This window comes from Nerophis ophidion, linkage group LG04 (assembly GCF_033978795.1).
Source record: "Nerophis ophidion isolate RoL-2023_Sa linkage group LG04, RoL_Noph_v1.0, whole genome shotgun sequence".
NCBI classification, from domain to species: Eukaryota; Metazoa; Chordata; class Actinopteri; order Syngnathiformes; family Syngnathidae; genus Nerophis; species Nerophis ophidion.
This window is the reverse complement of record NC_084614.1, coordinates 58,649,161-58,676,793: the sequence shown is the minus strand read 5'-3', so window position 1 is coordinate 58,676,793 and position 27,633 is coordinate 58,649,161. Positions and strand designations below refer to the sequence as shown.

The 27,633-nt window shown below is 39.5% G+C and overlaps 1 protein-coding gene across 1 annotated transcript in view; it reads left to right on the top strand.

The window, feature by feature from the left end:
* Nucleotides 1–19,382, top strand: part of ltn1 (listerin E3 ubiquitin protein ligase 1) — a 32,254-nt gene extending 12,872 nt beyond the window's left edge. The window contains exons 11-32 of the mRNA XM_061898586.1: nucleotides 50–331; nucleotides 411–605; nucleotides 3,483–3,524; nucleotides 3,605–3,794; nucleotides 3,873–4,112; nucleotides 4,188–4,341; nucleotides 4,794–4,944; nucleotides 5,028–5,220; nucleotides 5,290–5,446; nucleotides 7,471–7,584; nucleotides 7,654–7,781; nucleotides 7,854–7,989; nucleotides 8,058–8,202; nucleotides 8,272–8,485; nucleotides 14,288–14,525; nucleotides 14,606–14,683; nucleotides 14,761–14,947; nucleotides 15,811–15,976; nucleotides 16,057–16,277; nucleotides 18,256–18,450; nucleotides 18,540–18,707; nucleotides 18,897–19,382. Of these exons, the coding sequence (XP_061754570.1) occupies nucleotides 50–331; nucleotides 411–605; nucleotides 3,483–3,524; nucleotides 3,605–3,794; nucleotides 3,873–4,112; nucleotides 4,188–4,341; nucleotides 4,794–4,944; nucleotides 5,028–5,220; nucleotides 5,290–5,446; nucleotides 7,471–7,584; nucleotides 7,654–7,781; nucleotides 7,854–7,989; nucleotides 8,058–8,202; nucleotides 8,272–8,485; nucleotides 14,288–14,525; nucleotides 14,606–14,683; nucleotides 14,761–14,947; nucleotides 15,811–15,976; nucleotides 16,057–16,277; nucleotides 18,256–18,450; nucleotides 18,540–18,707; nucleotides 18,897–18,959 (3,657 nt within the window). The 3' untranslated portion in view covers nucleotides 18,960–19,382. The remainder of the gene's footprint in view (nucleotides 1–49; nucleotides 332–410; nucleotides 606–3,482; nucleotides 3,525–3,604; nucleotides 3,795–3,872; nucleotides 4,113–4,187; nucleotides 4,342–4,793; nucleotides 4,945–5,027; nucleotides 5,221–5,289; nucleotides 5,447–7,470; nucleotides 7,585–7,653; nucleotides 7,782–7,853; nucleotides 7,990–8,057; nucleotides 8,203–8,271; nucleotides 8,486–14,287; nucleotides 14,526–14,605; nucleotides 14,684–14,760; nucleotides 14,948–15,810; nucleotides 15,977–16,056; nucleotides 16,278–18,255; nucleotides 18,451–18,539; nucleotides 18,708–18,896) is intronic.
* The last annotated feature ends 8,251 nt before the right edge of the window (nucleotides 19,383–27,633 follow it).

Below are 27,633 nucleotides of genomic sequence, written 5' to 3'. Positions count from 1 at the left end.
ATTCCTGCCAGTTCAGCCGAGGGCTGAGTGACTGCTTTCATTTCTGCAGGTGATGCGCTACCCTGAGAGAGTAAACAGAAGGCATGCACAGAAGAAAAAGTCTGTCAAGATCTGTTTATCTGAGTTGGGAAACGCAGAGGCCGCAGAGGTGAAACAGAAGGCGCTTCTGGCAGCTAGTCCGTGCGGCTCCCCGCAGACTTGCCATTTTGAGGAAGTAGTGTGCCAGCTGGTGCAACTGTGCCTGGTGCATGTGAACGAGAGATGCTCGGAGAGACATCTCGTGTTCCTCTCGCTTCTGCTGCAGTCTTTTCACACCTCCAAGATCTTCAGTGTACGTTCGTCACTGCATGTCACCAGTATTTTTTGGACGATACATTCGCCAAGGTAACTTTGCTTCCACTTTATCTCAGATGTTGGTGGAACTGGATGACAAAGGTGAAGGGAGCGTGAGCAATCCGGCCGCGCGTTTCCTGCTAGAGCGAATAGTGCCGTGGCTGGCCGACAAGGAGCGGAAGGAGACGGAGCACCTGGTGGAGATGGTCTTTAGCTCGCTGTCATGCTGTAGCCGACAAGAAACCACCCGCATCCTCAACCACATCACCATGGTAACATAACATTTGTACCTCACACACTGCCGTTCGTTCTTTGACCATTTTTTTCTATGCAGCTGTTCTGTATAAACAGAATGGGGGTGATTAAAGCTGCTTTACGTCACTGGCTCAATATGATAAAAAAAAATATATATATATATATAAAAAACACTATATGTTACCAACAATGGGTTAAAAGAATAGATTATTTGAAAAAAAATTTAACTGTATGAAAATAGTCCTGAATTGTCATTCAGGCAGAATAAGATGACTTTCTGGTGCACATGTATGATAGTAGCTATCATTAAACGTCACCAAATCATTATGACAACTTACACAACTAAAAACCCCGTTTCCATATGAGTTGGGAAGTTGTGTTAGATGTAAATATAAACGGAATACAATGATTTGCAAATAATTTTTAACCCATATTCAGTTGAATGCACTACAAAGACAAGATATTTGATGTTCAAACTCAAACTTTATTTTTTTTGCAAATAATAATTAACTTAGAATTTCATGGCTGTTACACGTGCCAAAGTAGTTGGTAAAGGGCATGTTCACCACTGTGTTACATCACCTTTTCTTTTAACAACACTCAATAAACGTTTGGGAACTGAGGAAACTAATTGTTGAAGCTTTGAAAGTGGAATTCTTTCCCATTCTTGTTTTTTGTAGAGCTTCAGTCGTTCAACAGTCCGGGGTCTCTGCTGTCGTATTTTACGCTTCATAATGCGCCACACATTTTCGATGGGAGACAGGTCTGGAAGGCAGGCGGGCCAGGAAAGTACCCGCACTCTTTTACTATGAAGCCACGCTGTTGTAACATGTGGCTTGGCATTGTCTTGCTGAAATAAGCAGGGGTGTCCATGATAACGATGCTTGGATGACAACATATGTTGCTCCAAAACCTGTATGGACCATTCAGCATTAATGGTGCCTTCACAGATGTGTAAGTTACCTATGCCTTGGGCACTAATACACCCTCATACCATCACAGATGCTGGCTTTTGAACTTTGTGCCTATAACAATCCGGATGGTTATTTTCCTCTTTGTTCTGGAGGATACCACGTCCTCTGTCTCCAAATTGAATTTGACATGTGGACTCGTCAGACAACAGAACACTTTTCCACTTTGCTAGCCGCGTTTCAGGGTGTTGTTGATAAATGGGTTTGGCTTTGCATAGTAGAGTTTTACCTTGCACTTACAGATGTAGCGACCAACTGTAGTTACTGACAGTGGTTTTTTAAAGTGTTCCTGAGCCCATGTGGTGATATCCTTTATACACTGTCGGTTTTTGATGCTGTACCGCCTGAGGGTTCAAAGGTCCGTAATATCATTGCTAACGTACAGTGATTTCTCCAGATTCTCTGAAACGTTTGATAATTTTACGGCCCGTAGATGGTAAAATCTCTAAATTCCTTTCAATAGCTCGTTAAAAAATGTTGTTCCAAAACTGTTCGACAATTTGCTTACAAAGTGATGACCCTCGCCCCATCCTTGTTTGTGAATTATTTAGCATTACATGGAAGCTGTTTTTATACCCAATCATGTTACCCACTTGTTCCCAAATAGCCTGCACACTTGTGGGATGTTCCATATAAGTGTTTGATGAGCATTCCTCAACTTTATCAGTATTTATTGCCACCTTTCCCATCTTTTTCTGGGATGTGTTGCTGGCATCAAATTCTAAAGTCAATGATTATTTGCAAAAAAAAAAATGTATCAGTTTGAACATCAAATATGTTGTCTTTGTAGCATATTCAATTGAACATGGGTTGAAAATGATTTGCAAATAATTGTATTCCGTTTATATTTACATCTAACAGTATTTCCCAACTCATATGGAAACTGGGTTTGTAGGAAGCATGTATGGATATCTACCTTTCACATTTGAATCGATACGGTAGCAAATCCTGGTACCCTAGAATCGATACCAGTACTCCAATAGCACCGATTTTCGGTACTTTTTTGTGTTTTCAAATGTGTTATTGATTGTTAATTGCATAAGAACATCTACAAATATATATATTTAAGCCTGAGATGTGCGTTCTAATTGTGATCTTGTTTTCTTTCACTTTTGTGTCTCATTTGCTTGGACTGTACAGTACTGTATTATATGGGTATACTTGCATGCAGTTGCAATTACAAGACGTTAGATAGCAGTATTGTATAGACTACAGTGTGTTGCCATAGCCAGGAAGTAGTTTCTGCAATTAAGTTGAATGTAGTCCTTTGTTGCGCCTTAAAAAGTGTTTATACTGCAAGTATTGGACTTATTAAACACCAGCTGTTTGATGATACCGCGCATCTTTTTGTAGTAGTTTTCATTATCAAATTTGGAGGTGTCGAAATTGCCATGTAAAATCCCTAATGTGAATCAGTAGCATGTCTATCGCAAATCAATTGTACATTAGGATTCAGCTAACACATTTTGAAAAGGGGAGCCTTACTGTGGTTTTGATCGCTGACTTCTTGCTTGGCATGGAAAATTGGAATATTACCTTATGAAAATCAGTATCCGGTAGTACCGTCGGACCTCGGTCGGTGCCGAATTTAATACACATCCCTATGTGCGTGCATTTTTATGTGGGCATAGTTTACATGCTGTAAGCAGGAATCGGTTGGAAATAATGATTGCGGTACATAAGTTAGCACCCTTTTGGCAACCACTGGCAATTTTTTCAGCTGTATTCGTGGGATTATCAGACCCAGGTTTTTGCCTTTCTGTTAGGGGGCATAAGGTGGGAATTTTAACCCCACTTCTCTCGTCTTGCACTACTGTGTGTGAATTATACACACAGTAATAGGTCCAAGTTGTTTTTAGTCACATCGGACACTGAGGCCTTCAAAATAAATAGATCTGTTTTATCGTTTGTCGTGTGTTTCAGATGGGACTACATTGTGGAATCACTCTGCAAATCATCCAACGGGTTAGTCTCATTTTCGTCATATCAACATTAATTGTACATTGTCCCATCACATGAGCGCATCACTGCTATCGTCTTACCAGGCGTGCATCGATGATGACACCCTTGCCAGTTGTAGGGACTGGCTCAAAGGTTCAGTTCTGGGCGAGCATCTACTCTGCCTAACTCAGGAGCTCTGCAAGGTCGGACCTGGTCGTTCCGACCCTGCTTCTCCTACCAGCCGGCCCAGCTGGACCCTCATCAGCCTGGTGCTCTCGCAGCACCACAACAAAGGTAACAACTTCTCAATTTATTTCGCTAGGGTTTTAGTTCAAGGTTGTAATCACACTGGATTTATTTTTGACACATTAGAATCTTTGATCGGGGCGGTATATATGGAGAAGATATTGGAGAAGCTGCACGCCACGCTGTCGGAAACCAAGAGCATTTCAGACGCAGGCAACATGGAGCCGCTCGTGTCCTTCATCTGTGATGTGGCCTCTACTTTCTTCTCATCAGTACAAGACTGCCTGCTTTTACCATCTGCCGAGGAACTCCTGCTCACTGTCTTCCAGCTTGTTGCTGTAGACCAAACACACACTTACCTATCAGGTATGTTTGAACACATCCTACTTTGTTGTTGGATCTTTGCATCATAGCTAACGTGTGTTGATATTTCTGTGTTAGACTCACTCTTGGATAACATGAGAAAGGTGTGCGCCACTGGTGTTCAATCGCTGGTCCATCACTCAGAGTCTGAGGTGAAGGAAGGTGGCTTCCTGCACAGTGCCGCCCTTTGGGTGAAAAGCAGGCTACTCACTGCGACTCTGGATATCAAAAGGTAACACACATCCCACTCTGATCTTGTTTCAAACACCAAACCACAAATGTTCTGCCATTTTAAAACTTAAATCACCTTCAAACTAAATACTTATATTTATTCAAAGGAGGATCTGAATAGTATGTAATATCACATACTTACATGTCGAATGTTCATTAATATGTATTGTTCTTTTTTTAAATAAACTAAATCTAGATTTTAACCATGGAATAACTGAAATAATAGTAATACATGCTGTTAAAATGTAAACTACAAAAGTTAAAATGTAAATTTCGAAAGGTTAATACATATAAGCAAATGGAATGAAGAGCCAATACTAAATGAAATATGTTAGATAAATATTTCAGTGGTTAAAAAAATGTATGTTAATAGCTGTAGACTCGAAAAAGTATCCTACAAAAAATGTTTTCGTTGTGGTTCTATAAAAGTTGTTGGTCCTCTGTTGTATTTAGTTTGCAGTATTTAGTTGTGGCGATACAAAGTGTAGTCGAGACCATCACCTCTGTCTGCGATCAAGAATCCACCATCCTGGCCCAATTCTTTACCTATTTGATGCCCAGCGTTACGGGATGGACAAAACTCAGACAGGCCCTGCCTTCTCACGTAAGCTTTAAATTGTATTTAAGCCGTTTAATTGTTAAGCAGTTTTATTTGTGTGGATATTTACACATTGTGCTTATTTGCAGTGGATCAAGACCCCATTGCTGACTAGCCGTTACAGGGGAATTTGCGACACCCCCTCTGTCGACACGTGGAAATTCAAAACGCTAAATGGATTGCCAGCCCATTTGTGTGCAAGTGCGCTGCTCGGAAAGGTGACTCTCTCTAACCCAAAGAGCGGTGATTTTCAGCCGCTTTTGCCTAATGTAGTGCACACAGGTACGCATGCAACAAACACATTTTTCCTGGTTATTTATATGTTTTAATGCAGGTGATCCTTTTTGTCAGTTGCAGAGTTGCTGTATGCGCTGCAGTGGTGCAAGGAGGTGGAGTACACCCCGGCTATTGTTTCCACCTATCACAGCCTTCTCACTGAGTGGGGGCTGTTGGAGGGTCTTCAGGTCCTTTTGGCAAACAACGAGCTGCTGGAGACCCTCTACTCAAGGTCAGAGTAGTTTGTGACAAGCACTAAATACACTTAAAGCAACCATATGTCAAAATAACTTTTTTAAGTAGCTTCATAATGATGTCTAGTAGTAAGGAAAATCATACATCCATCATCTATTATGACAACACTACATTAGCTACTTTTGCATTTGTGGACCAGCCTGCTTACCACTTGTGTTAGTGCTAACATCGACTACTGCTTACATACGTTGGTACTACGTGTAAATCTCATTTAAATCAGTAGAGGGAGATGTGGATATATAAGTATGTATAATGATATAAAGTTGCATTGTATTTTTTTTTTGTTTTGCTATTTAGGCTTTATGTACAGCTCTTTTGTCTAAAATAACTTTTTTATAATGAGAAAATGCAAAACATGCAAGATTTCTAAAAAATAAGGGAGTATAATACAAACCCTGTTTCCATATGAGTTGGAAAATTGTGTTAGATGTAAATATAAACGGAATACAATGATTTGCAAATCCTTTTCAACCCATATTCAATTGAATGCACTACAAAGACAAGATATTTGATGTTCAAACTCATAAACTTAATTTTTTTTTGCAAATAATAATTAACTTACAATCTCATGGCTGCAACATGTTCCAAACTAGTTGGGAAAGGGCATGTTCACCACTATGTTTCATCACCTTTTCTTTTAACAACACTTAATACACGTTTGGGAACTGAGGAAACTAATTGTTGAAGCTTTGAAATTAGAATTTTTTCCCATTCTCGTTTTATGTAGAGCTTCAGTCGTTCAACAGTCCGGCGTCTCTGCTGTCGTATTTTACGCTTCATAATGCGCCACACATTTTTGATGGGAGAAAGGTCTGGACTGCAGGCGGGCCAGGAAAGTACCCGCACTCTTTTACTAAAAAACCACGCTGTTGTAACATGTGGCTTGGCATTGTCTTGCTGAAATAAGCAGGGGCGCCCATGATAACGTTGATTGGATGACAACATATGTTGCTCCAAAACCGGTATGGACCTTTCAGCATTAATGGTGCCTTCACAGATGTGTAAGTTACCCATGCCTTGGGCACTAATGCACCCCCATACCATCACAGATGCTGGCTTTTGAACTTTGTGCCTATAACAAGCCGGATGGTTATTTTCCTCTTTGTTCCGCAGGACACCACGTCCACAGTTTCCAAATGTAATTTGAAATGTGGACTCGTCAGACCACAGAACACGTTTCCACTTTGCATCAGTCCATTTTAAATGAGCTCGGGCCCAGCGAAGCCAGCGGCGTTCCTTGGTGTTGTTGATAAATGGGTTTTGCTTTGTACAGCAGATTTTTAACTTGCACTTACAGATTTAGCAACCAACTGTAGTTACTATCAGTAGTTTTATGAAGTGTTCCTGAGCCCATGTGGTTATATCCTTTACACACTGATGTCGGTTTTTGATGCAGTACCGCATGAGGGATCAAAGGTCCTTAATATCATCGCTACGTGCAGTGATTTCTACAGATTCTCTGAACCTTTTGATGATTTTACGGACCGTAGATGGTAAAATCCCTAAATTATTTGCAATAGCTCGTTGAGAAATGTTGTTCTAAAACTGTTTAACAATTTGCTTACAAATTGGGGACCCTCGCCCCATCCTTGTTTGTGAATTACTTAGCATTTCATGGAAGCTGCTTTTATCCCCAATCATGGCACCCAGCTGTTCCCAATTAGCCTGCACACCTGTGGGATGTTCCAAATAAGTGTTTGATGAGCATTTCTCAACTTTATCAGTATTTATTGCCACCTTTCCCAACTGCGTAGCATATAACATAGCGGTCAAATAAAACTGAACAGGTGAATGCACACTGCTTAAATACCTTGTGATTACATCATCATATAGCCACCCCCTTGTCCAAGTGACCAGCACCTCCCTCAATCCTGCAGACACACCCACACACACATTGCTCTTCAAACAACCCAACTCTTTCTCCAACACTATTTCTTACAGCTGGTTTAAACAAGCTCCACATGCATGTAACAATGTTCTCTCATGCGCTTAACCCCATAGATGTGTCGAGGAAGGCGGTCTGTGGTCTCTGACACTAAAAAACTACATTCATGCCAACAACCTGGCATCTACTCACAATGTGAGCCTGAGGAAACTGTACAGCACTGTTGATAGGTTTGTGCATTATTTCCTTTAAAAAAACACGGTGGCTTGATTTGAGGTTTACATTGATTGTTTGGTCAGTTTGTTGCCAGTGACGCCGAGCACACTGAGCACGCTCCAGGTGCTTTATCCCACTATGAGCCAGAAAGACCGAGAGACTCTGGTCACCCTGGCCACCGCGGGAATCTTCAACTGGGAAGAGGACGACAGTAAGAATGCATACAACACAGATGTATTCATGAATCAACAAAGCAGTACAAATAAATAATGTTGCATCCCAGATGTGTACGGGAGTGTGGCAGTGCTTCTGTGTTGTCTGGAAGCTGACACACAAGTGGAAGAGGACCTAGTGCACGCTATTCTAGCCACCATGATGGAGTGGAGGAACCGCAAGGAAGACTGGTTCCTCTTTGGCAGGTAAGTCCATGACAACTGAAATAAGTGTCCAGTTTGTCACAGATGCTTTATTTCTCTTTTTGTCTCAGTGACTTATCTAAAGCAACTACACAACAGTTAAACCTGACGTTGGAGCTGATTCGTTTTCTGTCCTGGCTGGTGAAACAAAGTCCGACAGTACTCTGCAGTAGCCAGTGGGATTTCTTACTCTGCGCTATGTTGGCATGGTTGGAGGTGAGTTGGTCTTCTGCTGTTTCCTCCACTGCACATTTATCTGTGTGCTTGTTTCCAAATTGAATCAAGACCGCCAGCGAGAATATAAGCGGCTTGTGGAATCCATGGGTGCAACTGTTTGCGTGCGAGAGCATCTACTTGATCCTGAACTTGAGTCAGTTCTTCGCATCTTCCCCGCCTGATGTCCTTAAGAACCTGCCATCGGAACTGGAAGGGGAATGGAGAGACTTCTTTCTGGACGGAATTTACAACCTGATGCTTCCCATGCCTGTCAAAATCACAGGTAAGTTTTAAGCTTAGACATTTTGAAACCATTTATTTGATTTCATAATTGTGAATATTAAAAAAATAATTAGCTTGATCATTAAAATTAAGATATTTGTAAATTATGTCAAACATTTGTTTTTTTGTTATTTTAATTCATTTCAATTGACTTAAGATGACAGCGAATACATATTATGTTTTTATTTTATATACAAATCTGTTTAAAATGACTACAAACAATATTCAAGAAGGTTATGTAATTAGCAATTAATGAGCACTTTTAGTGTTAGAGGGATGGGCATTGAATTTGGTACTTTTATAAACACGGACTGAATTCTGTCGGGACTACCCAAAATGAAACAGTGTAATATTTGATACCTATGTTGCACCTGGCATCTCGGCTGGCTCAAACGCAGACAATCACTTAAGCAACACTCAAACTGGCTCTCGGTAAATCATTTGGTATGGTATTTTTGTAATTTCAATGCCTCAAAATTTGGTAATCAAAATTACTAATAGAATGCAAGATACAATCAAACAGCTGACGTGTAATAAGTATAATACTTGCAGTACAAACACTTTTTAGAGCAAACTGAAAAACTGCATTCAAGTTAGTGACAAACTCTACTCCCTGACTAGGCAACACTGTCGTTTATACACTACTGCCATCTAATGTCTTTGAATTGCAACAGCATGCAAAGTCTACTAAACAATTATTATTGCAAATGAGAATCAGAAATGTAAGAAATTAAGATATAACAACTGGACAGCACAGTTATCATAATCAGCTCCTTGTTAAATGAAACAAAAGTTTTTTGGGTGTTTTTTTTTTTACTTATCAACATTTTTACACAAATTAACATTTAATAACACATGAACACATTCAGAAGTACCAAAAATTGATATCATTTAGTACCGGTATCGATTCATACATGGAAGGCACTCATCCCTACAAATAAATGCCATTCATATTTAACAGTCATTGTAAAATGAATTGAGTATACAGTAGTAGCTTAATTTATTGGCTAACAGGTTCTGTGACGCAGCTCTTAACTAAAAAAACTTGTACCTCAAAATCAACGTCTACCATTGAAATGAACTGGAATCAATTTAATTGGTGCATGGCATCCCTCAAATAGCACAATTTTACAATGTAACATGCCTTTCAAACTTTTAATAAGACATATTGTATAAAAACAATACAATAGAACAGTGGTTCTCAAATGGGGTACTTGAAGGTATGCCAAGGGGTACGTGAGATTTTTAAAAAATATTCTAAAAATAGCAACAATTCAAAAATTCTTTATAAATATATTTATTGAATAATACTTCAACAAAATATGAATGTGAGTTCATAAACTGTGAAAAGAAATGCAACAATGCAATATTCAGTGTTGACAGCCATATTTTTTGTGGACATGTTCCATAAATATTGATGTTAAATATTTATTTTTTTGGGAAGAAATGTTTAGAATTAAATTCATGAATCCAGATGGATCTCTATTACAATCCCTAAAGAGTTGATGACTTTACTTCTATGTGCAGAAATCTTTATTTATAATTGAATCACTTGTTTATTTTTTAACAAGTTTTTAGTTATTTTTATATCTTTTTTTCCAAATAGTTCATGAAAGACCACTACAAATGAGCAATATTTTGCACTGTTATACAATTTGATAAATCAGAAACCGACGACATAGAGCTGTAACATACATCTTAATCTCTTTTTTCCAACCAAAAATGCTTAGCTCTGATCAGGGGGTACTTGAATTAAAAAAATGTTCGCAGGGGGTACATCCCTGAAAAAAAGGTTGAGAACCACTGCAATAGAATGTGCCAATAACAATTACAGTAGTTTTATGAAGTAATGTAATTGGAGACAGAGAGTGGACTTTTCCGATATCTGCTTCCAGCTTCTTTTCCGTCAAACACACTTTCAGCAAATTCTCCAAGGTTTCATGGATAAATGTCCAATGTTTTGATATTATTTTCACATTCTGCTTCAGTATGGTGCAGACAAGCAATGATATGTTCGAAATGCTTCACCAAATTGGAGACACACTCGGTCATGTTTTTTATTAATTATTTCTTTAATTCAATCAACATTACCCACTTTTTTTCAGCACTGTCCTTCCATGCTTGGAAAAGCAAAAGTGTCGACCACAAGTTATAAGCTACTGCTAGCTAGTAGGACCAGGTGTTTTGGTTGAATTATACAGGGTTGAATGTGACATTTGCTGTGCTAACTAATGGTGGGGATTCAAGAATTTAATTGTAATACAGTGTTTTGCTTACAACTTAAAGCGTTGACAGCTTTTATCTTAAAACAAGAAAACAGTTTGGCCCCTCGTAAATTGACTTATTGTAGTTTCCTACTTCTTATCCCTTTACATTATAGGGGTGCTGTTATGCAAAATCAAATTTTTTTTACCAGATGGTACCTGCTTATTTGTATTTGAGATGTGCATAAGACCCGAAAATTTGAACTCACACAGTGGAGACATCCATCCATCCATCCATCCATCATCTTCCGCTTATCCGATGTCGGGTCGCGGGGGCAGCAGCCTAAGCAGGGAAGCCCAGACTTCCCTATCTCCAGCCACTTCGTCTAGCTCTTCCCGGGGGATCCCGAGGCGTTCCCAGGCCAGCCGGGAGACATAGTCTTCCCAACGTGTCCCGGGTCTTCCCCGTGGCCTCCTACCAGCTGGACGTGCCCTAAACACATCCCTAGGGAGGCGTTCGGGTGGCATCCTGACCAGATGCCCGAACCACCTCATCTGGCTCCTCTCGATGTGGAGGAACAGCGGCTTTACTTTGAGCTCCTCCCGGATGGCAGAGCTTCTCACCCTATCTCTAAGGGAGAGCCCCGCCACCCGGCGGAGGAAACTCATTTCGGCCGCTTGTACCCGTGATCTTATCCTTTCAGTCATGACCCAAAGCACATGACCATAGGTGAGGATGGGAACGTAGATCGACCGGTAAATTGACAGCTTTGCCTTCCGGCTCAGCTCCTTCCTCACCACAACTGATCGATACAACGTCCGCATTACTGAAGACGCCGCACTGATCTGCCTGTTGATCTCACGATCCACTCTTCCCTCACTCGTGAACAAGACTCCTAGGTACTTGAACTCCTCCACTTGGGGCAGGGTCTCCTCCCCAACCCGGGGATGGCATTCCACCCTTTTCCGGGCGAGCACCATGGACTCGTACTTGGAGGTGCTGATTCTCATTCCGGTCGCTTCACACTCGGCTGCGAACCGATCCAGTGAGAGCTGAAGATCCCGGCCAGATGAAGCCATCAGGACTACATCATCTGCAAAAAGCAGAGACCTAATCCTGTGGCCACCAAACCGGATCTCCTCAACGCCTTGGCTGCGCCTTGAAATTCTGTCCATTAAAGTTATGAACAGAATCGGTGACAAAGGACAGCCTTGACAGAGTCCAACCCTCACTGGAAACGTGTCCGACTTACTGCCAGCAATGCGGACCAAGCTCTGACACTGATCATACAGGGAGCGGACTGCCACAATAAGACAGTCCGGTACCCCATACTCTCTGAGCACTCCCCACAGGACTTCCCAAGGGACACGGTCGAATGCCTTCTCCAAGTCCACAAAGCACATGTAGACTGGTTGGGCAAACTCCCATGCACCCTCAAAAACCCTGCCGAGAGTATAGAGCTGGTCCACAGTTCCACGACCAGGAAGAAAACCACACTGTTCCTCCTGAATCCGAGGTTCGACTATCCGGCGAAGCCTCCTCTCCAGTACACCTGAATAAACCTTACCGGGAAGGCTGAGGAGTGTTATCCCACGATAGTTGGAACACACCCTCCGATCCCCCTTCTTAAAGAGAGGGACCACCACCCCGGTCTGCCAATCCAGAGGTACCGCCCCGATGTCCACGCGATGCTGCAGAGTCTTGTCAACCAAGACAGCCCCACAGCATCCAGATCCTTAAGGAACTCCGGGCGGATCTCATCTACCCCCAGGGCCTTGCCGCCGAGGAGCTTTTTAACTACCTCAGCGACCTCAGCCCCAGAAATAGGAGAGTCCACCACAGATTCCCCAGGCACCGCTTCCTCAAAGGAAGACGTGTTGGTGGGATTGAGGAGGTCCTCGAAGTATTCCCTCCACCGATCCACAACATCCACAGTTGAAGTCAGCAGAACACCATCCGCACCATACACGGTGTTGATAGTGCACTGCTTCCCCTTCCTGAGGCGGCGTATGGTGGTCCAGAATCGCTTCGAAGCCGTCCGGAAGTCGTTTTCCATGGCTTCCCCGGACTCTTCCCATGTCCGAGTTTTTGCCTCCGCGACCGCTAAAGCTGCACACCGCTTGGCCCGTCGGTACCCGTCCACTGCCTCCGGAGTCCTATGAGCCAAAAGAACCCGATAGGACTCCTTCTTCAGCTTAACGGCATCCCTCACTGCTGGTGTCCACCAACGGGTTCTGGGATTACCGCCACGACAGGCACCAACAACCTTGCGGCCACAGCTCCAATCAGCCGCCTCGACAATAGAGGTTCGGAACATGGTCCACTCGGACTCAATGTCCTGCACCTCCCTCGTGACATGTTCAAAGTTCTCCCGGAGGTGTGAATTGAAACTCTCTCTGACAGGAGACTCTGCCAGACGTTCCCAGCAGACCCTCACAATGCGCTTGGGCCTGCCAGGTCTGTCCGGCATCCTCCCCCACCATCGCAGCCAACTCACCAGCAGGTGGTGATCGGTAGAAAGCTCCGCCCCTCTTTTCACCCGAGTGTCCAAAACTGCTTATTTGTATTTGAGATGTGCATAAGTCCCGAAAATTTGAACTCACACAGTGGAGACATTGCAGAGATATTTATAAAACAGTTTTGTTCAAGTGTGACGTCAGGGGATTATCCATACAGTATGGTAGACATATACCCAAACCTCCTTTTGTTAGTCAGCCAGCTATGTTACAAAATCATGTCGACAATAAATCCCAATGAAGGAAAATGATCTGTTTGTTTTTACCCGCACAGGTCACTACACAAACTTTTAGCCTAATCGGAAGTAAAAAGTGCTTTAATCTGTGAAGAAGTCAATTTGAAGGTGTACAAAGATTAGCAGTACTTTAACCACAGACCTTCACAAAAAGATGGATCTTCCGAAAAAACTACTTTAAATGGCGGGCTTGGTGACTACTATTTATGGCAATAGAGGAGACAATGAAACGGTAAGTAGTAGCAATAGGTTGGCAATGTGCGAATGATATGTTATCAATGTTAGCTCGATTTTTTGTGTGGCTCACTTAGCCTTCTACTGGAAGACAATAGCATCACTGTCCTCCGGTAAAATAAAGTATGATTTTTCCAGCACCTGCTTTTATTTGGGTCAGTGTCTACTACTCTGCCAGTGGACAAGTAAATTATGTAATCCTTTAATCCGTTACTACGTTTTCAAAATCGCTCGTAGTATACCTTGTAGCCTTAAGCCTCTATTTGTTTACAGCTTGAACCAGCCAAGCAGCGGAGTTATTTACATAAAGTAATAATGGAAATTCTTTTAATTGTCAATACTGTATACTCATGTACACGTCCAACAACTAACGTCTAAAAACTCCACCTCTCAAAGGAACCGTTTTAAAAGGGAGAAAAAAATGGCGCGTAAATAGGTCTCGGAAACAAAACTTTGCAAATATTTCACCAAATAACTACCATTAAATGTTATTTAAACCACAAGAAAGTGTTTTAAATCATGAATGTTGAAGGTATTATAGAATATCGTAACGCCACATAGTGGAGCAACTCTAACACAATTGATTCAATACCTTCTTATGTTTGTGTTCAGAGGCCTTCAAAGAACCAGACGACGCTGTCTTTCCTCTGGCTGTGCTGCAGTCGCTTGGTGTGGCGCTGACCTACGTGCCCGTGCAGCAGCTGAACCAAAACAACCTGCCAGCTAAATTCGTTGCAGACCAGAAGACGAACCTCCCGCAGCCTCTTCAGACGCTCCTCAACACATTCTGTCCTCTGCTGCTGTTCAAGGCCAGGCCTCTGCAAGTCACTGTCTACCACTTATTGGCCAAGTAAGTCAGTGTATCAACATCTTGTGTTGTGGAAAATGGATTTGAAGAGATATTGTGATTCTTTCATCTCCACAACATAGGGTCATGCCTCAGCTTCCTGAATGTGATGGCGAAGGAGACAGTAACAAGTCAGAAGATGAGGGAGATGAGACAAGCCTGTAAGTCAAAAGTTGTCACATCAAGTTTGCCGTCTAGGAAGAAACGCTGAGATGTTAGTTTTCTTCTTGTCCTTCAGCTCTCCTCCGGCCGCTCTGATGGCTATGTTGTCAACCTGCGAAGAGTTGTGCGACAGCATCCTGGCAGGACTTCAAGTAGGAGAGTTTGCGGTGGTGTCACCTCACAGTGTGGAGTACTCCTGCATCCTGGGCTACCTGCTTGCTTGGAAGCTGCTTCTCACCTTTTTTAAGTCCTCGCCGTCACACGTGAGTGATGTCAGGATTTTGGATTTTCTTTGTGGCCCCATTTTAGTCTTTAATATTCCTCATGTAACACACTAGTGGCTAGTGCTGACTGCAGCACTGACTCCATATGTGAGTATTGTAATACAGTCATCCCTCGCTTCGAAGTTTATGGCTTGTAACCATACGTAGAAAGTAGATTTGGACTATATGCATAAAAGACTCAACCAACAAGAAAGCAGTTCAAGTATGTTTATAATTAGATATTAAGTTTATATGAAAAAGTAAAAAATATGTTGATAGGTCCAAGGGAAAAAAGTGTTCAATATCTCTTACCACAGTGAATCCACTTTAAAACTGCTATGCCGCCTTGACATTGATAAAAAAAAACAACACAATAATTGGGCAAAAAGTATAAAAAACTAATGTTCTTTAGACATATCTTTAGGGAAAAGGTTTGGCTACAGTATAAACCTAAATAAGACGGTCATTTTAGAAGTTCGGCATTTGATCTGTCTGACACGATGAGTTTTTGATGCAATGCTAAATTAACTTTCTCTATCGTCTTTTGAATAAACACAAATGTGATACTGCTAAACCCAACTAAAACTATTACAAATCACATGTTGACTCACTGCTGAATAGACGATTAGCAGAAACAAAGTATAATTCAATGCATGAGGTAATTCAGTCCATCAATGTTCAACAGGAAAACACCTGCAGGGCACACCGACCACATTGATGATCAGTTACTAAAGTGACCGGTCGCTACAATCATGATTCCCCATAGTGGTTTTGGCACTAAGCAACCGGCCCTAGATGTCAGTGATGATTTTGTACGGTAAATAAGCTTTTATTTACTGTTGACTCTTCTTATTCACCTCCAGCTGCGTGCCCATTACGCCCAGTATCTCAAGAAAACCTGCTCCCTCAACAAGCTTCTCCTCCACCTCTTCAAATTGATGCCTGAGAACCCCATCTACTTGGGCCAACCACCAGAAATGCGAGACTCCAAAACCTTCTTCACAGAGACTCTCACCCTGGCAGTTGACAGTAATAACAAAAAAACACAATAAATACCTCTACGTGGCATCAGAAATAGTTAGCAATAACCCATCATTTCAACCCATCAGGAAGGGATAATATTGAGTGGGAGCTCCCCCACCTAGCGTGCAGTGTGTACTACAGCACGGTGCAGGACTTGCCCGCCATGGTGCGACTGTGGTGGAACAGCCAGGAAAAGCGTGTGAGCGGCGCTGTGGAGAAGTTTACCACCAAGTATGTGAGCCCAATTCTTTCAGCGGAGGAGATCTCGTCTGTCCACGGCAGCACACAAATGTTTGACAGCATGACGGTACGTTTGTGCTTATCTCACCTGTTAAATAATTACTGAGACAATCAGATAAAAACTGCTGCAGGATCAAGAAGGGTTGTGGTTTCGATTTTAAGGTTGTGGAAAGATATCTGTGATTTGTAAAAAAAGATGCTATCATATTTTTGTACATTTTCAACAAAAAAAAAAACATGTTTTGAGTCACATCAACAATGGAAATATTGATAAAATAATTACATATCCAACAAGCCTTTATCAAGTTTAAGGTGTTAATCGATAAAGTTTGTTGTTGTTTTGTTTTTTTGTTATAGGTGAACTTTGACTATTGATCTCTTTAAGGGGTGTCCAAAGCCGGCTCAGAAGCCATTCTTAGCCTGCAGGGTTATTGCAAAATCAAAATACATTTATTGTTAATGAGTAAAAATCTCATCCTATCAAAAATGTGATTGCAAAAAAGCATGCATCTTGTGAGCTTTCAAAGAGCTAAAGGATTAGTTATATTTTTAAGCCAAAACACGTCTTTTGGTCATCACGTATATGGTAATATTGGCTAAGTAATTACATATCCAACAACTTCACATCAAGTTTTTTTAATTAGAGGTGTGATAAGACCTGTTAGTTATTTTTTAGCTTGAATATAAACTAATTAAATTGTTGTCTCGCTTATGATGGTGTGCCTAATGCAGTGTTTCCCACAGGACTGAAATGTATTTGTGGCGCTGAGTTGATGTCATTCTTTAATAAATGACCATGATGGCACATGGGCATGTATTTTTTATGGAAGCTGCGGGAGACAAAAAATTAGCAAAAAATATTAAAAGCAAAATGAATATGTTTGAGAAAAACTTTTGCTATTTTTTTATTGAGAAGAGCGATACACACCTTCATGTTAGTCTCTAAAAGTGTCCAATAAGATCTGAAAAAGTCACTAGAATTGTCGCATGTTGCTTTTTTGAGAATCTAAACAAGTCTAAATACATTTTGCAGGGTGATATAGTTTACTACAAATTATTGCTGATAAACGTTGGAATTGCCAAAACTATTTTGGTACCAAATTACATTATCGTGATTGTAGCAAATTATAACAATAATGAAAATATTCCTTTCAAATGCAATAAACTTTTGATTTTTCGATAGGGTTTTTTAAGCATTGTAATAAGGTCAATAACTTTTAAATGTCTTAAATAAGTAAACAAACGTAAACATAAAATGGACTCTAATATTTGTATTCAATAAACATTGAACTTCAAGTGCAGGTTTTCTCACTTGGAAAAACTAAGTCGTTGGGATTGTTTTGTTGTTATTTGCATCATGTGTGTGTAAGCTAGCAACCCCGCCTCCGACCACCAAAACAAATATTGTGGATCCCTCCCAAGAGAATTCACTCAGTTCCTTTGATTCTACTATTGAATAAATACACTCAGGTGCTGGGAGCGATGCACACACAGAGTGAACGGTCTTCTACCCTGATTGAAAGTGAGAGATAAAGAAAACAAACACAAACAGATGTGGAAATTTATCAATCGCTGCAAAGTCATGATGTCTAAATACTCGCAAAATATGGCGACAAAGTACCTAGTTGGCATCACTTATCTCTCTGGCAGACCAAGACCCTCATGTAACAAGATTTGTAAACATTAAAACATGTCGTATGCCCTTTTTCATGGTAAAGTAGAAATGTATCAATACTGACGTTGACGTGGAATTGTGCGGTGCCTCCTGGCAGCATCATTGCTGCCATACGCACATTTCTACAGGCTGTGGACACCTTAGCGACACACATAAGTGATGCTGGGTAACAGTTCACATAAAAAAGTGCCAACTTTTACTCTTCAGACTGATCGAAGTGCTCATCAGAGACATATGAACAATTCATGGCGGGCTGCTTTAAATAATGGAACGCATGGGAAACAGTGTAATGTTGTGCTCGGTAGGAGACTGATGGTGGATTATGTGGTTTTTACCCCAGGTAACAATCTGTATACTCCCCTCGCTTCAGGTAAAAGCCCGCTCTGCTGCCAGGGAGGTGATTGCCACCTACTCTGTGGACGATATTTTCATCGAGCTGGTGATTCAGCTGCCGCAGAGCTACCCTCTGGGCTCCATCGTGGTGGAAAGTGGTAGACGAGTGGGCGTCTCTGTGCAGCAGTGGAGGAACTGGATGCTGCAGCTCAGCACATACCTCACACATCAGGTACACACACACACTCCTAACACATTCTACACATCCATGGTTTCTCAAGAGTCATTTTGAAGGCATGTTTATTCACTCAATGTGTTCAGAACGGGAGCATAATGGAGGGCCTCGCGTTGTGGAAGAACAACGTGGACAAGCGGTTCGAGGGAATAGAGGACTGTATGATCTGCTTCTCGGTTATCCACGGCTCCAACTACTCGCTGCCCAAGAAGGCTTGTCGCACTTGCAAGAAGAAGTTCCACTCGGCATGCTTGGTAAGTTATCTGTGTGTACTGTGGTTGGGTGTTGGAGTTGAGGAAAACTCAATTTAGTAACAGGTATTCAAACATGACATGTATTTGTGTTTAAACGGGAGGGGTATTGAGGTTTGCGTACACAAGACACACACTTTGTATCCTGTTTTAATAATATTGTTGCTTCTATTCTTTCTATCCTCTCTCCAGTACAAATGGTTCACATCCAGCAACAAGTCCACTTGTCCACTGTGCAGGGAGACCTTCTTTTAATGCACAGCCTTTATTTAATATGTTTATTTTTATTAGCTGATCATCTTGGGAATGGGAGTTCCTCTGAGACCAAAACGGTTTGTATGGTGATGTCATATTTTATTTTATTTTGTAGGTGTTAAAAACCTAACTGATCAGGTGCTTTATTAGATTTAAAACTAACCATTGAACTGAATCATTTTACACCCTGAAAGTGGGATTCACCTTGCAGTGTCTAATCACGGTTATATAAAGATATTTTCCTAATATTTAGGAGTGTGAAGACATAAATGTGACACATGCCGGTCCAAAACTTCATCTTTAAGGATTATTTTCATTTCATATCATTAAATATCCAACCTGGGTGATGTGGTATCTTGCTATTATGTCTGACTGCAACTGTACCTCATGCATAAGGGAGAATAAATTGCGTATGGACGGATATTATTTGAGTCATTCTTTTATTCTACATTTTTAATGTGCAGGACAACGCGTCCAAAGGTGTTAAAAAAAGCGTAAATAAAGTACCACTACATAGAGCCGACGTACCACCGGTGGTACTTGTACCATAGAGTCAATGCATTAACATGTACTCATTACTCTGTATTACTGTACTTTTTAATAATTTAAGATACATCAATAAAACAAATATCAAATTTGACTGTTACAGCAAAAATCGTACTTATGCTTATGTTTTGCTTGTAAATTCCATACTAACAAACTATATTTCGGGGTGCTCAAAAAAACTTGATTCATATCTAAATTCTAAAGATTTGAAATTTATTTATAATTTTTAAGAAACTATTTTATAATTTTTTCTTTTTTGGAATTAAAAAAAATCTATTTAAAAAAAAAAAAGTTTTCTTTTAGACCTTTGCTGCACTTACCTACTGCGTGTATGTCGTAACCTTTAATCTGTTTTGCATAAGATTTGCTTTCCTACTATTATTATTACTATTATACATGTATTACATCAAAGTGTTAAGTTACAAAAACACCAGTGAAATACTTATATATTAGATTCAACCCCAGATTATTATTATTACATTTTTACAATTCAGTAATAATTTCCAGATTTTTTTATTATAATATCGTGATCAATCCACAGAAAACCATTTTTTTGTTGTGGCTATACTTAATCACTTTTTCCAAGGAGCATGACCTTTCTTCACTGATTGGCTGGGAGATATCAAATGGTTTCACTGTGCCTATTTCATGTCAACCTTTTATACGCAGTTTTGAATTATTTATTTATGTATTACATATGGATTGCATCACAGCAAATCCGAAGATATTCATTATGACACATCCAGCATGATCAATAACTGAGTTGCGCTCCTTTTGCACCACTATTGATTGTGTGTGTGTGTGTGCGTTTGTGTGTATGACCACCCACCTTTTGTGGTGACATTTTGCCAAGAAAAGTGCTAGAATGAGCGCTTTTCACTCAATCAGACTGTGTGTGTATTTGTAATTCATTATGACGCTCCAAAATGTATCAATACACACACCCACCACCCATCATCATCCGCCCTTGACCTTTTTAATGGCCATTGATCTGTTTGGCTGCCATAAATATTTATACGCTCTCTTTTTCTCCGCACACATACACAAAACGCACACTTCAGAGAGAAACTCAAATCGTACTGCTCATTATCTGCTTGATGATGATTAAGCGGCACAGCAAATGTTTATGAACAACATACAGTACAGTCTTTTGCGGTGTCACCACCAGGTGGCAGTATGAGCACAATGCTATGCGCAATGAGTGCATTTTGCTGGTGCACTCATAGTCAGTTTGGGGGCGGACAAGCTTCTTGTATTGTTTCCTGTTATTTTTAGACCGAGTTATTCTCATGGAAAATAACACGGAAAGTTAGATTCTATGTTTACCAAAAGAAAAAAACAAAAATCTATTTCTGCACCAAGAGCTCAGTAAGAAACCTGATTTAGTCATACAGTTAAGTTAGCAATATAATTATGTGATTTCTTCCTACCTATCAGCATAAAAAAGCCAAATATAATTGAAAAAAAAATGGAACAGTAAAAAGTATGTAGATATGTTTATGCTGCTGATTCTGATCTTCAATGAGTGGAATCAGCCAATGTATTAACGGTACATGTTTCAATATATTTATGCTGAGTACTATATAACAGCGTTTCTCAAAGTGTGGGGCGGGCCCCAAAGGTGGGGAATAGAGACATGACAGGTGGGGCGCGAGAAACGGGAGGCAATTTCACTAGAATTTATTTTTATTTTTTATTATTTTCTTAGATTTTTTTTTTTTACTATGCTTTCATTTTCTATACACACTGTAAATCACTGTGATTCTGTCTGTGAAATCCGCTATATAAATAAATGTAAATTACTTATATTTCCTCTAGGCTTTAAATTTCTAGGTAGGAGCGAAAGTTTGACAGACATAGCAACAGTAACAAAGGGGGCGGAGCTAAGCGGAACAATCTTTCACGCGGATGGGTAGGAGGCTGATGTGTGGACCACAATTACACAAAATGGATACACTTTTGAGTCGCACCTCAAAGGTCGTCGAGCCAGAGCCAGAGCCAGAGCCAGCGCCTGCAGAGAAACAAAAATCTGACGGGCTTGATCAACCAAAAAGCCAACCGAAAAGAAAATATGACGAAGGGTATCTTGCTCTTAGATTCACGGTAACAGTGGTGGGGGCAGAGGAGAGACCCCTGTGTGTTCTGTGTCTAAAACCGCTAGCAGCAGACAGCATGAGACCCAACAAATTAAAAAAAACATTTGGAGACCACACACCACAATCACGTTAATAAGCCACTTGATTTCTTTCAAAGACAACTGGCAGAGTTATTTCATTTATTATTGAACTTGATGCTATTTCATGTTATTGAGTTTTAATGTATACAACTTGAATGTTACCAGATGTTCAATAAATTTGAAAATGTTAAGCTTGGCATTAGCGTTCTGTTGGGGCGATGGGGGCAGGTGGGGCTTGAAAACTCCACCTTGTCCAAAGTGGGGGATGACAAAACAATTTTGAGAACCACTGCTATATAACAAATGTAACAATATGTCAACTGGTTCAAAATTGTCTTTTATTTTATACAATTCTTTGATAAAAAAAAAGTCAATACTAAACAATACCTAAACATAAGTGAAAAAGCGCTATCTAATCCTCATTTCAATCATTTGGTTATTGCCCTCAAAGTCCTTCTGTGTCCAAGGATTTTTTTCCTGTATTTATGAATAAAAAAATACAGACTTTTTGAAGCGATTAGCGTGTCTGCTCCTGGCTTGTTCTTACTGCGTAAACACGTTGAGCCATGTTCTCCAGTGATAAGGCTACTTAAGATTCTAAATAATATAGTTTATTCGCCACAATAGAGGTGATTATATTAATTTAAGCTGATAAACGCCTCTTTCAGTCTAGTGACCCAAAAATAAATAAATAAAAGATCATTCAAATATGGTTAAGGAATTAATCTGCATTTTTCACAAAAAATTTCTATTCACCGGTGGCCGATCGATTGGCACATCCCCAACAGAATGATACAAATTATATTCATTGTTTTATATGATTTTGACCGTGCTTTTCTAGAAAAAAAACTAAGTCATAATTAAAATCTACAATTTAATAGAAGAATGTCATCAAAGTCATATAAATTCGATACATGTATTAAAAAGACTGGATTACATAAATTAAGAAATACATATATATGTTGGTCGTGGAATAAAGAGTAAGTAGTTTCCCTATATTTAATGTATTAATTAAATACTTGAAAGCCATTTAATTCATATAAATAAATTACATTAAATTGCTAAAATAGTTAATGAAATATAAGAATAGGTCATAACATGAGTATTGCTCATTACGCAAATAGTATTAGTATAAAGTACAGTATTTCGTATCACATACAAACACGTGTGTGTATATGTATGTATTTGTGTATATATGTATATAGTGTGTGTGTGTGTGTGTGTGTGTGTGTGTATATATATATATATATATATATATATATATATATATATATATATATATATATATATATATATATATATATGTATGTGTGTGTGTGTGTGTGTATATATATATATATATATATATATATATATATAGTGTGTGTTTGTATTTAAACCTTCTATATCTTTCATATTGATATGAATTCTGCCTATGTGTCCACTCTCCCTCACCTTTTTGATCTCTTACTGAGAGCCTCTTCACTCATGTTATTTTATGTATAATATTACACACTGTGCACAATCAATAGAGGAATGTGGATGTAATCCTGGGAATTTATCTCCTCCATTTAACCCAAGCAACATTCCCCCAGCCCTCCAAAAAGCAATATGTTTAACAGTATATAAATTGTTACAGCTACATTAGCACTGTTACTCAACTGCACAATCAATGTTATTAACATGTGTTGTGTGCATATAAGAGGGCTGGAACGTAATGATTATTGAGTTTGCAGCTATAATTTGACGCTACTATTACGACTGCTTAAAGGCCCTTTATGGCTTTTCCTGTATATCGGCAAACCGTGGGCGCTCTTTTTACTCCAGTAGGTTATGTAACCCAGGAGAACCCTTAAAAATAAAGTTGCACTTTTTAGCTTGAAGTCCTAACATGGCTAGTATAATATTAATCATAAAAACATTGTTTTACAGTATATGAAAAAAAACTAAAATATGCAATATTTTCTAAAATGTAGTTCTTGCAGCCTGGACTAAGTCAATGATTGATACCAACATTTATTTTAATGCATTATTCTTGCAGTTAATTCAAAAGAAACATTTCATGTTTTACCCTTAGGTCTTAAAAAGGTACCAATAATAAAAGTAATTTATTGTTGAAAATTATTTTCCGCAAACTTGGAAGTTTTAATAGTAAATCAATTATTTTTATAGCTCGAGCATTAAAATCTCTTTTAAACATTATATAACTAGATATTAAATAACACCTCTTTCCTCACCATTATACGCTTTCAATACAATACAGTAAATCTGCCTAAGGCTGAGCCATTTAGTTTCCTTGCTGAGGTGGGGCGTATGGTTCAGTGGGTAGAGCGGCCGTGCCAGCAACTTGAGGGTTCCAGGTTCGATCCCGCTTCCGCCATCCTAGTCACTGCCGTTGTGTCCTTGGGCAAGCCACTTTACCCACCTGCTCCCAGTGCCACCCACACTGGTTTAAATGTAACTTAGATATTGGGTTTCACTAAGTAAGAGCGCTTTGAGTCACTAAAGAAAAATGCTATGTAAATATAATTCACTTCACACTACTGAACAGCTTACTCTGATTGGTTGAGGCAACTCCAGAGTCCAGTACTACTGTAGTGTTGATTTTGTGTGTTAAATGACATGTTTTAGTTTGGACTTTTTGTGTTTACTTGTTTGTGGTGTACAGCCCTTTGTTTTTCAACGGTGGTTGTTTTCAAAGGGCTTTATTAATAAAGTTTGAGTTAATTTAGCCGTTTTTATGCTTCAAAATGCTTCATTTAGGCTTTAACAAAACAAAAAAAAGCGGTTTGGTGATGCCGCAGTATTTAAAGTGTGATCTGGCGAGGGACAAACAAGGAGTTATTGCCGCCCTGACGTGGTCAAAAATTGATTTTTATTCTTTGAATTTATTTAAAAAATATTTTACCGTAAAAGTTTGATTGACAGTATCAATTTTTGTGTCCCACTTTTGAATCAGACAAAATGTGTGGTTATTATAGAGTCTGTAAGCGTCCACAGATTTTTTGGTATTTTTTCAAAAGTACAAAACCCAAAACCAGTGAAGTTGGCATGCTGTGTAAATCGTAAATAAAAACAGAATACAATGATTTGCAAATCATTTTCAACGTATATTCAATTAAATAGACTGCCAAGACAAGATTTTTAATGTTGGAACTGAGAAACTTTTTTTTTTGCAAATAATCATTTACTTAGAATTTAATGGCAGCAACACATTGCAAAAAAGTTGGAACAGGCATTTTTACCACTGTGTTACATGGCCTTTCCTTTTAAAAACACACATTTCCCAAATATTGTTTGGGAACTGAGGAGACTAATTTTTGAAGCTTTTTAAGTGGAATTATTTCCCATTCTTGCTTGATGTACAGCTTAAGTTGTTCAACAGTCCGGGGATTTCTGTTGCAGTATTCTAGGCTTCATATTGCACCATCCATTTTCAATGGGAGACAGGTCTGGACTACAGGCTGGCCAGTCTAGTACTCACACTCTTTTACAATGACGTGGAATTGCATTGTCTTGCTGAAATAAGCAGGGGTGTCCATGATAACATTGCTTGGATGGCAACACATGTTCCTCCAAAACCTGTATGTACCTTTCAGCATTAATGGTGCCTTCACAGATGTGTAAGTTACCCATGCCTTTGGGCACTAATACACCCCCATACCATCACAGATGCTGGCTTTTGAACTTTGCACCAATAACAATTTGGATGGTTCTTTTCCTCTTTTTTTTCACGGAAGACACGATGGCCACAGTTTCCAAAAGCAATTTGAAATATGGACTCGTCAGACGACAGAACACTTTTACACTTTGCATCAGTCCATCTTATATGAGCTCGGGCCCAGCGAAGCCGGCCGCATTTTTGGGTGTTGTTAATAAATGGCTTTCGCTTTGCATAGTAGAGTTTTAATTTGCATTTACAGATTTAGTGACACACTGTAGTTACTGACGGTGGTTTTCTGAAGTGTTCCTGAGCACATTTGGTGATATCCTTTACACACTGATGTCGCTTTTTGATGCAGTACGCCTGAGGGATTGCATTGCTGCTTATGTGCAGTGATTTCTACAGATTCTCTGAACCTTTTGATGATATTACCTATTGTAGATGGTGAAATCCCTAAATTCCTTGCAAAAGCTGGTTGAGAAATGTTGTTCTTAAACAATTTGTTCACGCATTTGTTCACAAAGTGGTGACCCTCGCCCCATCCTTGTTTGTGAACGACTGAGCATTTCATGCAAGCTGCTTTCAAACCCAATCATGGCACCCATCTGTTCCCGATTGGTCTGTTCACCTGTGGGATGTTCCAAATAAGTGTTTGATGAGCATTCCTCAACTTTGTCCGTCTTTGTTTCTACCACTTGTGCCAGCTTTTGTGAAACATGTTGCAGGCATCAAATTCCAAATGAGCTAATATTTGCAAAAAATTAAGATTACAATTTTGAACATTAAGTATCTTGTCTTTGCTGTCTATTCAATTGAATATAGGTTGAAAAGGATTTGCAAATCATTGTATTCTGTTTTTATTTACGATTTACACAACATGCCAACTTCACGGGTTTTAGGTTTTGTACATTCTACCCATTTTTGGCCTAAATTAAGCATTTTACTAGCAGAAAAATGGCTGAATAAACAAAAAATATCAACACTACAGTAGTATTGGCCACAATAGGAGGCCGAACCAATCACAATACGCTGTTCAGTATAGTGGCCACTGATTGGCTGAGCCTCAGGCAGCATTACTATATTGGATTAAAGCAGTATTTCGCTGTTATTTCATGTCTCGAGGGCTCTCATAATGTTAAAAAAAACGCATTTAAAGGTACGTAAGCAATTGTTAATATAATAATTTGAGATATAATAATTCTTTCTTTGTAATTTACCAAATTAACAGCAATAAAAGGCTTAACTGTATGCAAATATGGTGTTCTATACACCTGGCAATAATGATGAGGTTTGTGAATGGTTCAATTGGCCTTAATACTGACTGGCGTATTAAGAATAAAATGTACACTTTAGGTCCCCTAAGGAATACAAAGAAAATATACAGTTGTTTTTAGCTTGAAGTGTGTATTTGTGCTGTGGATTGTGAGTAAATCGTATTTATTTACATGCCCGTCACTACAATAGTTTATCGTCTGGCAGCAGGCTAATAACTCTTAAAAAGAACTTCTGCGCTGTTGTGGGAGTGTGTAGTCCACACGGAGATAAGAGCAGACGAGCGCTGTAAAAAGAATCAGAGCATGACCGAATCCATTTAGATGCAACCAGGACAAACATTCCTGAATATTTTAGGTTGCGTGCTTTTATGCATCTCCTCTGAGCTTGTTTGACAATGTTACCTCCTGCACAGTGCTGAGGTAACTATCACTATTCTTCCTCATATCTGCACTTTTTTTTTTATTGTTCACTCAATTTATGGTTTATGCATGCTGAGGAATAGACTTACTTTCCTTCGCCCCTCGAGCAGAATTAGATTTACGGTCTGAAGTCGATGGTTTTGAAGGTTTTGCGATACATGAGGCTGTAAAGTCACCAGAATTGTAATATAGTATGCAGAAAAGGCTATGTTGGGGAAATTCTCAGACAAGTCAGGAAATTGTGAGCTGCTTTAGTTATTAATCAGACAAAACACCCATTTATTTAGCATTAGGATTCACTGTAAAGTTTGTGTTGTATAGCATTGTCTGTGTATGCAACGGACCACTTCTATCAGTGCACTTCAGTATGTATACTATGTACACTGCCTACTTTATACCTGAAGGGTGTGAATTTTCACAATGTGGTGCTTTCAAAAAAAAAAAATACTGTCGAGTTAATGCCGTACATCGGGTACCTCGAAAGACAGCTAAGGGTCATAGGGAGCTTGAAAGAACATGTGAATATTTAGCAACAGTTGTTTTTTTCTAAATCTAATGTGTGTGTTTTTAATTAATATATGACTGAACACTACTATTAGTTGTTTGGATTGGGTC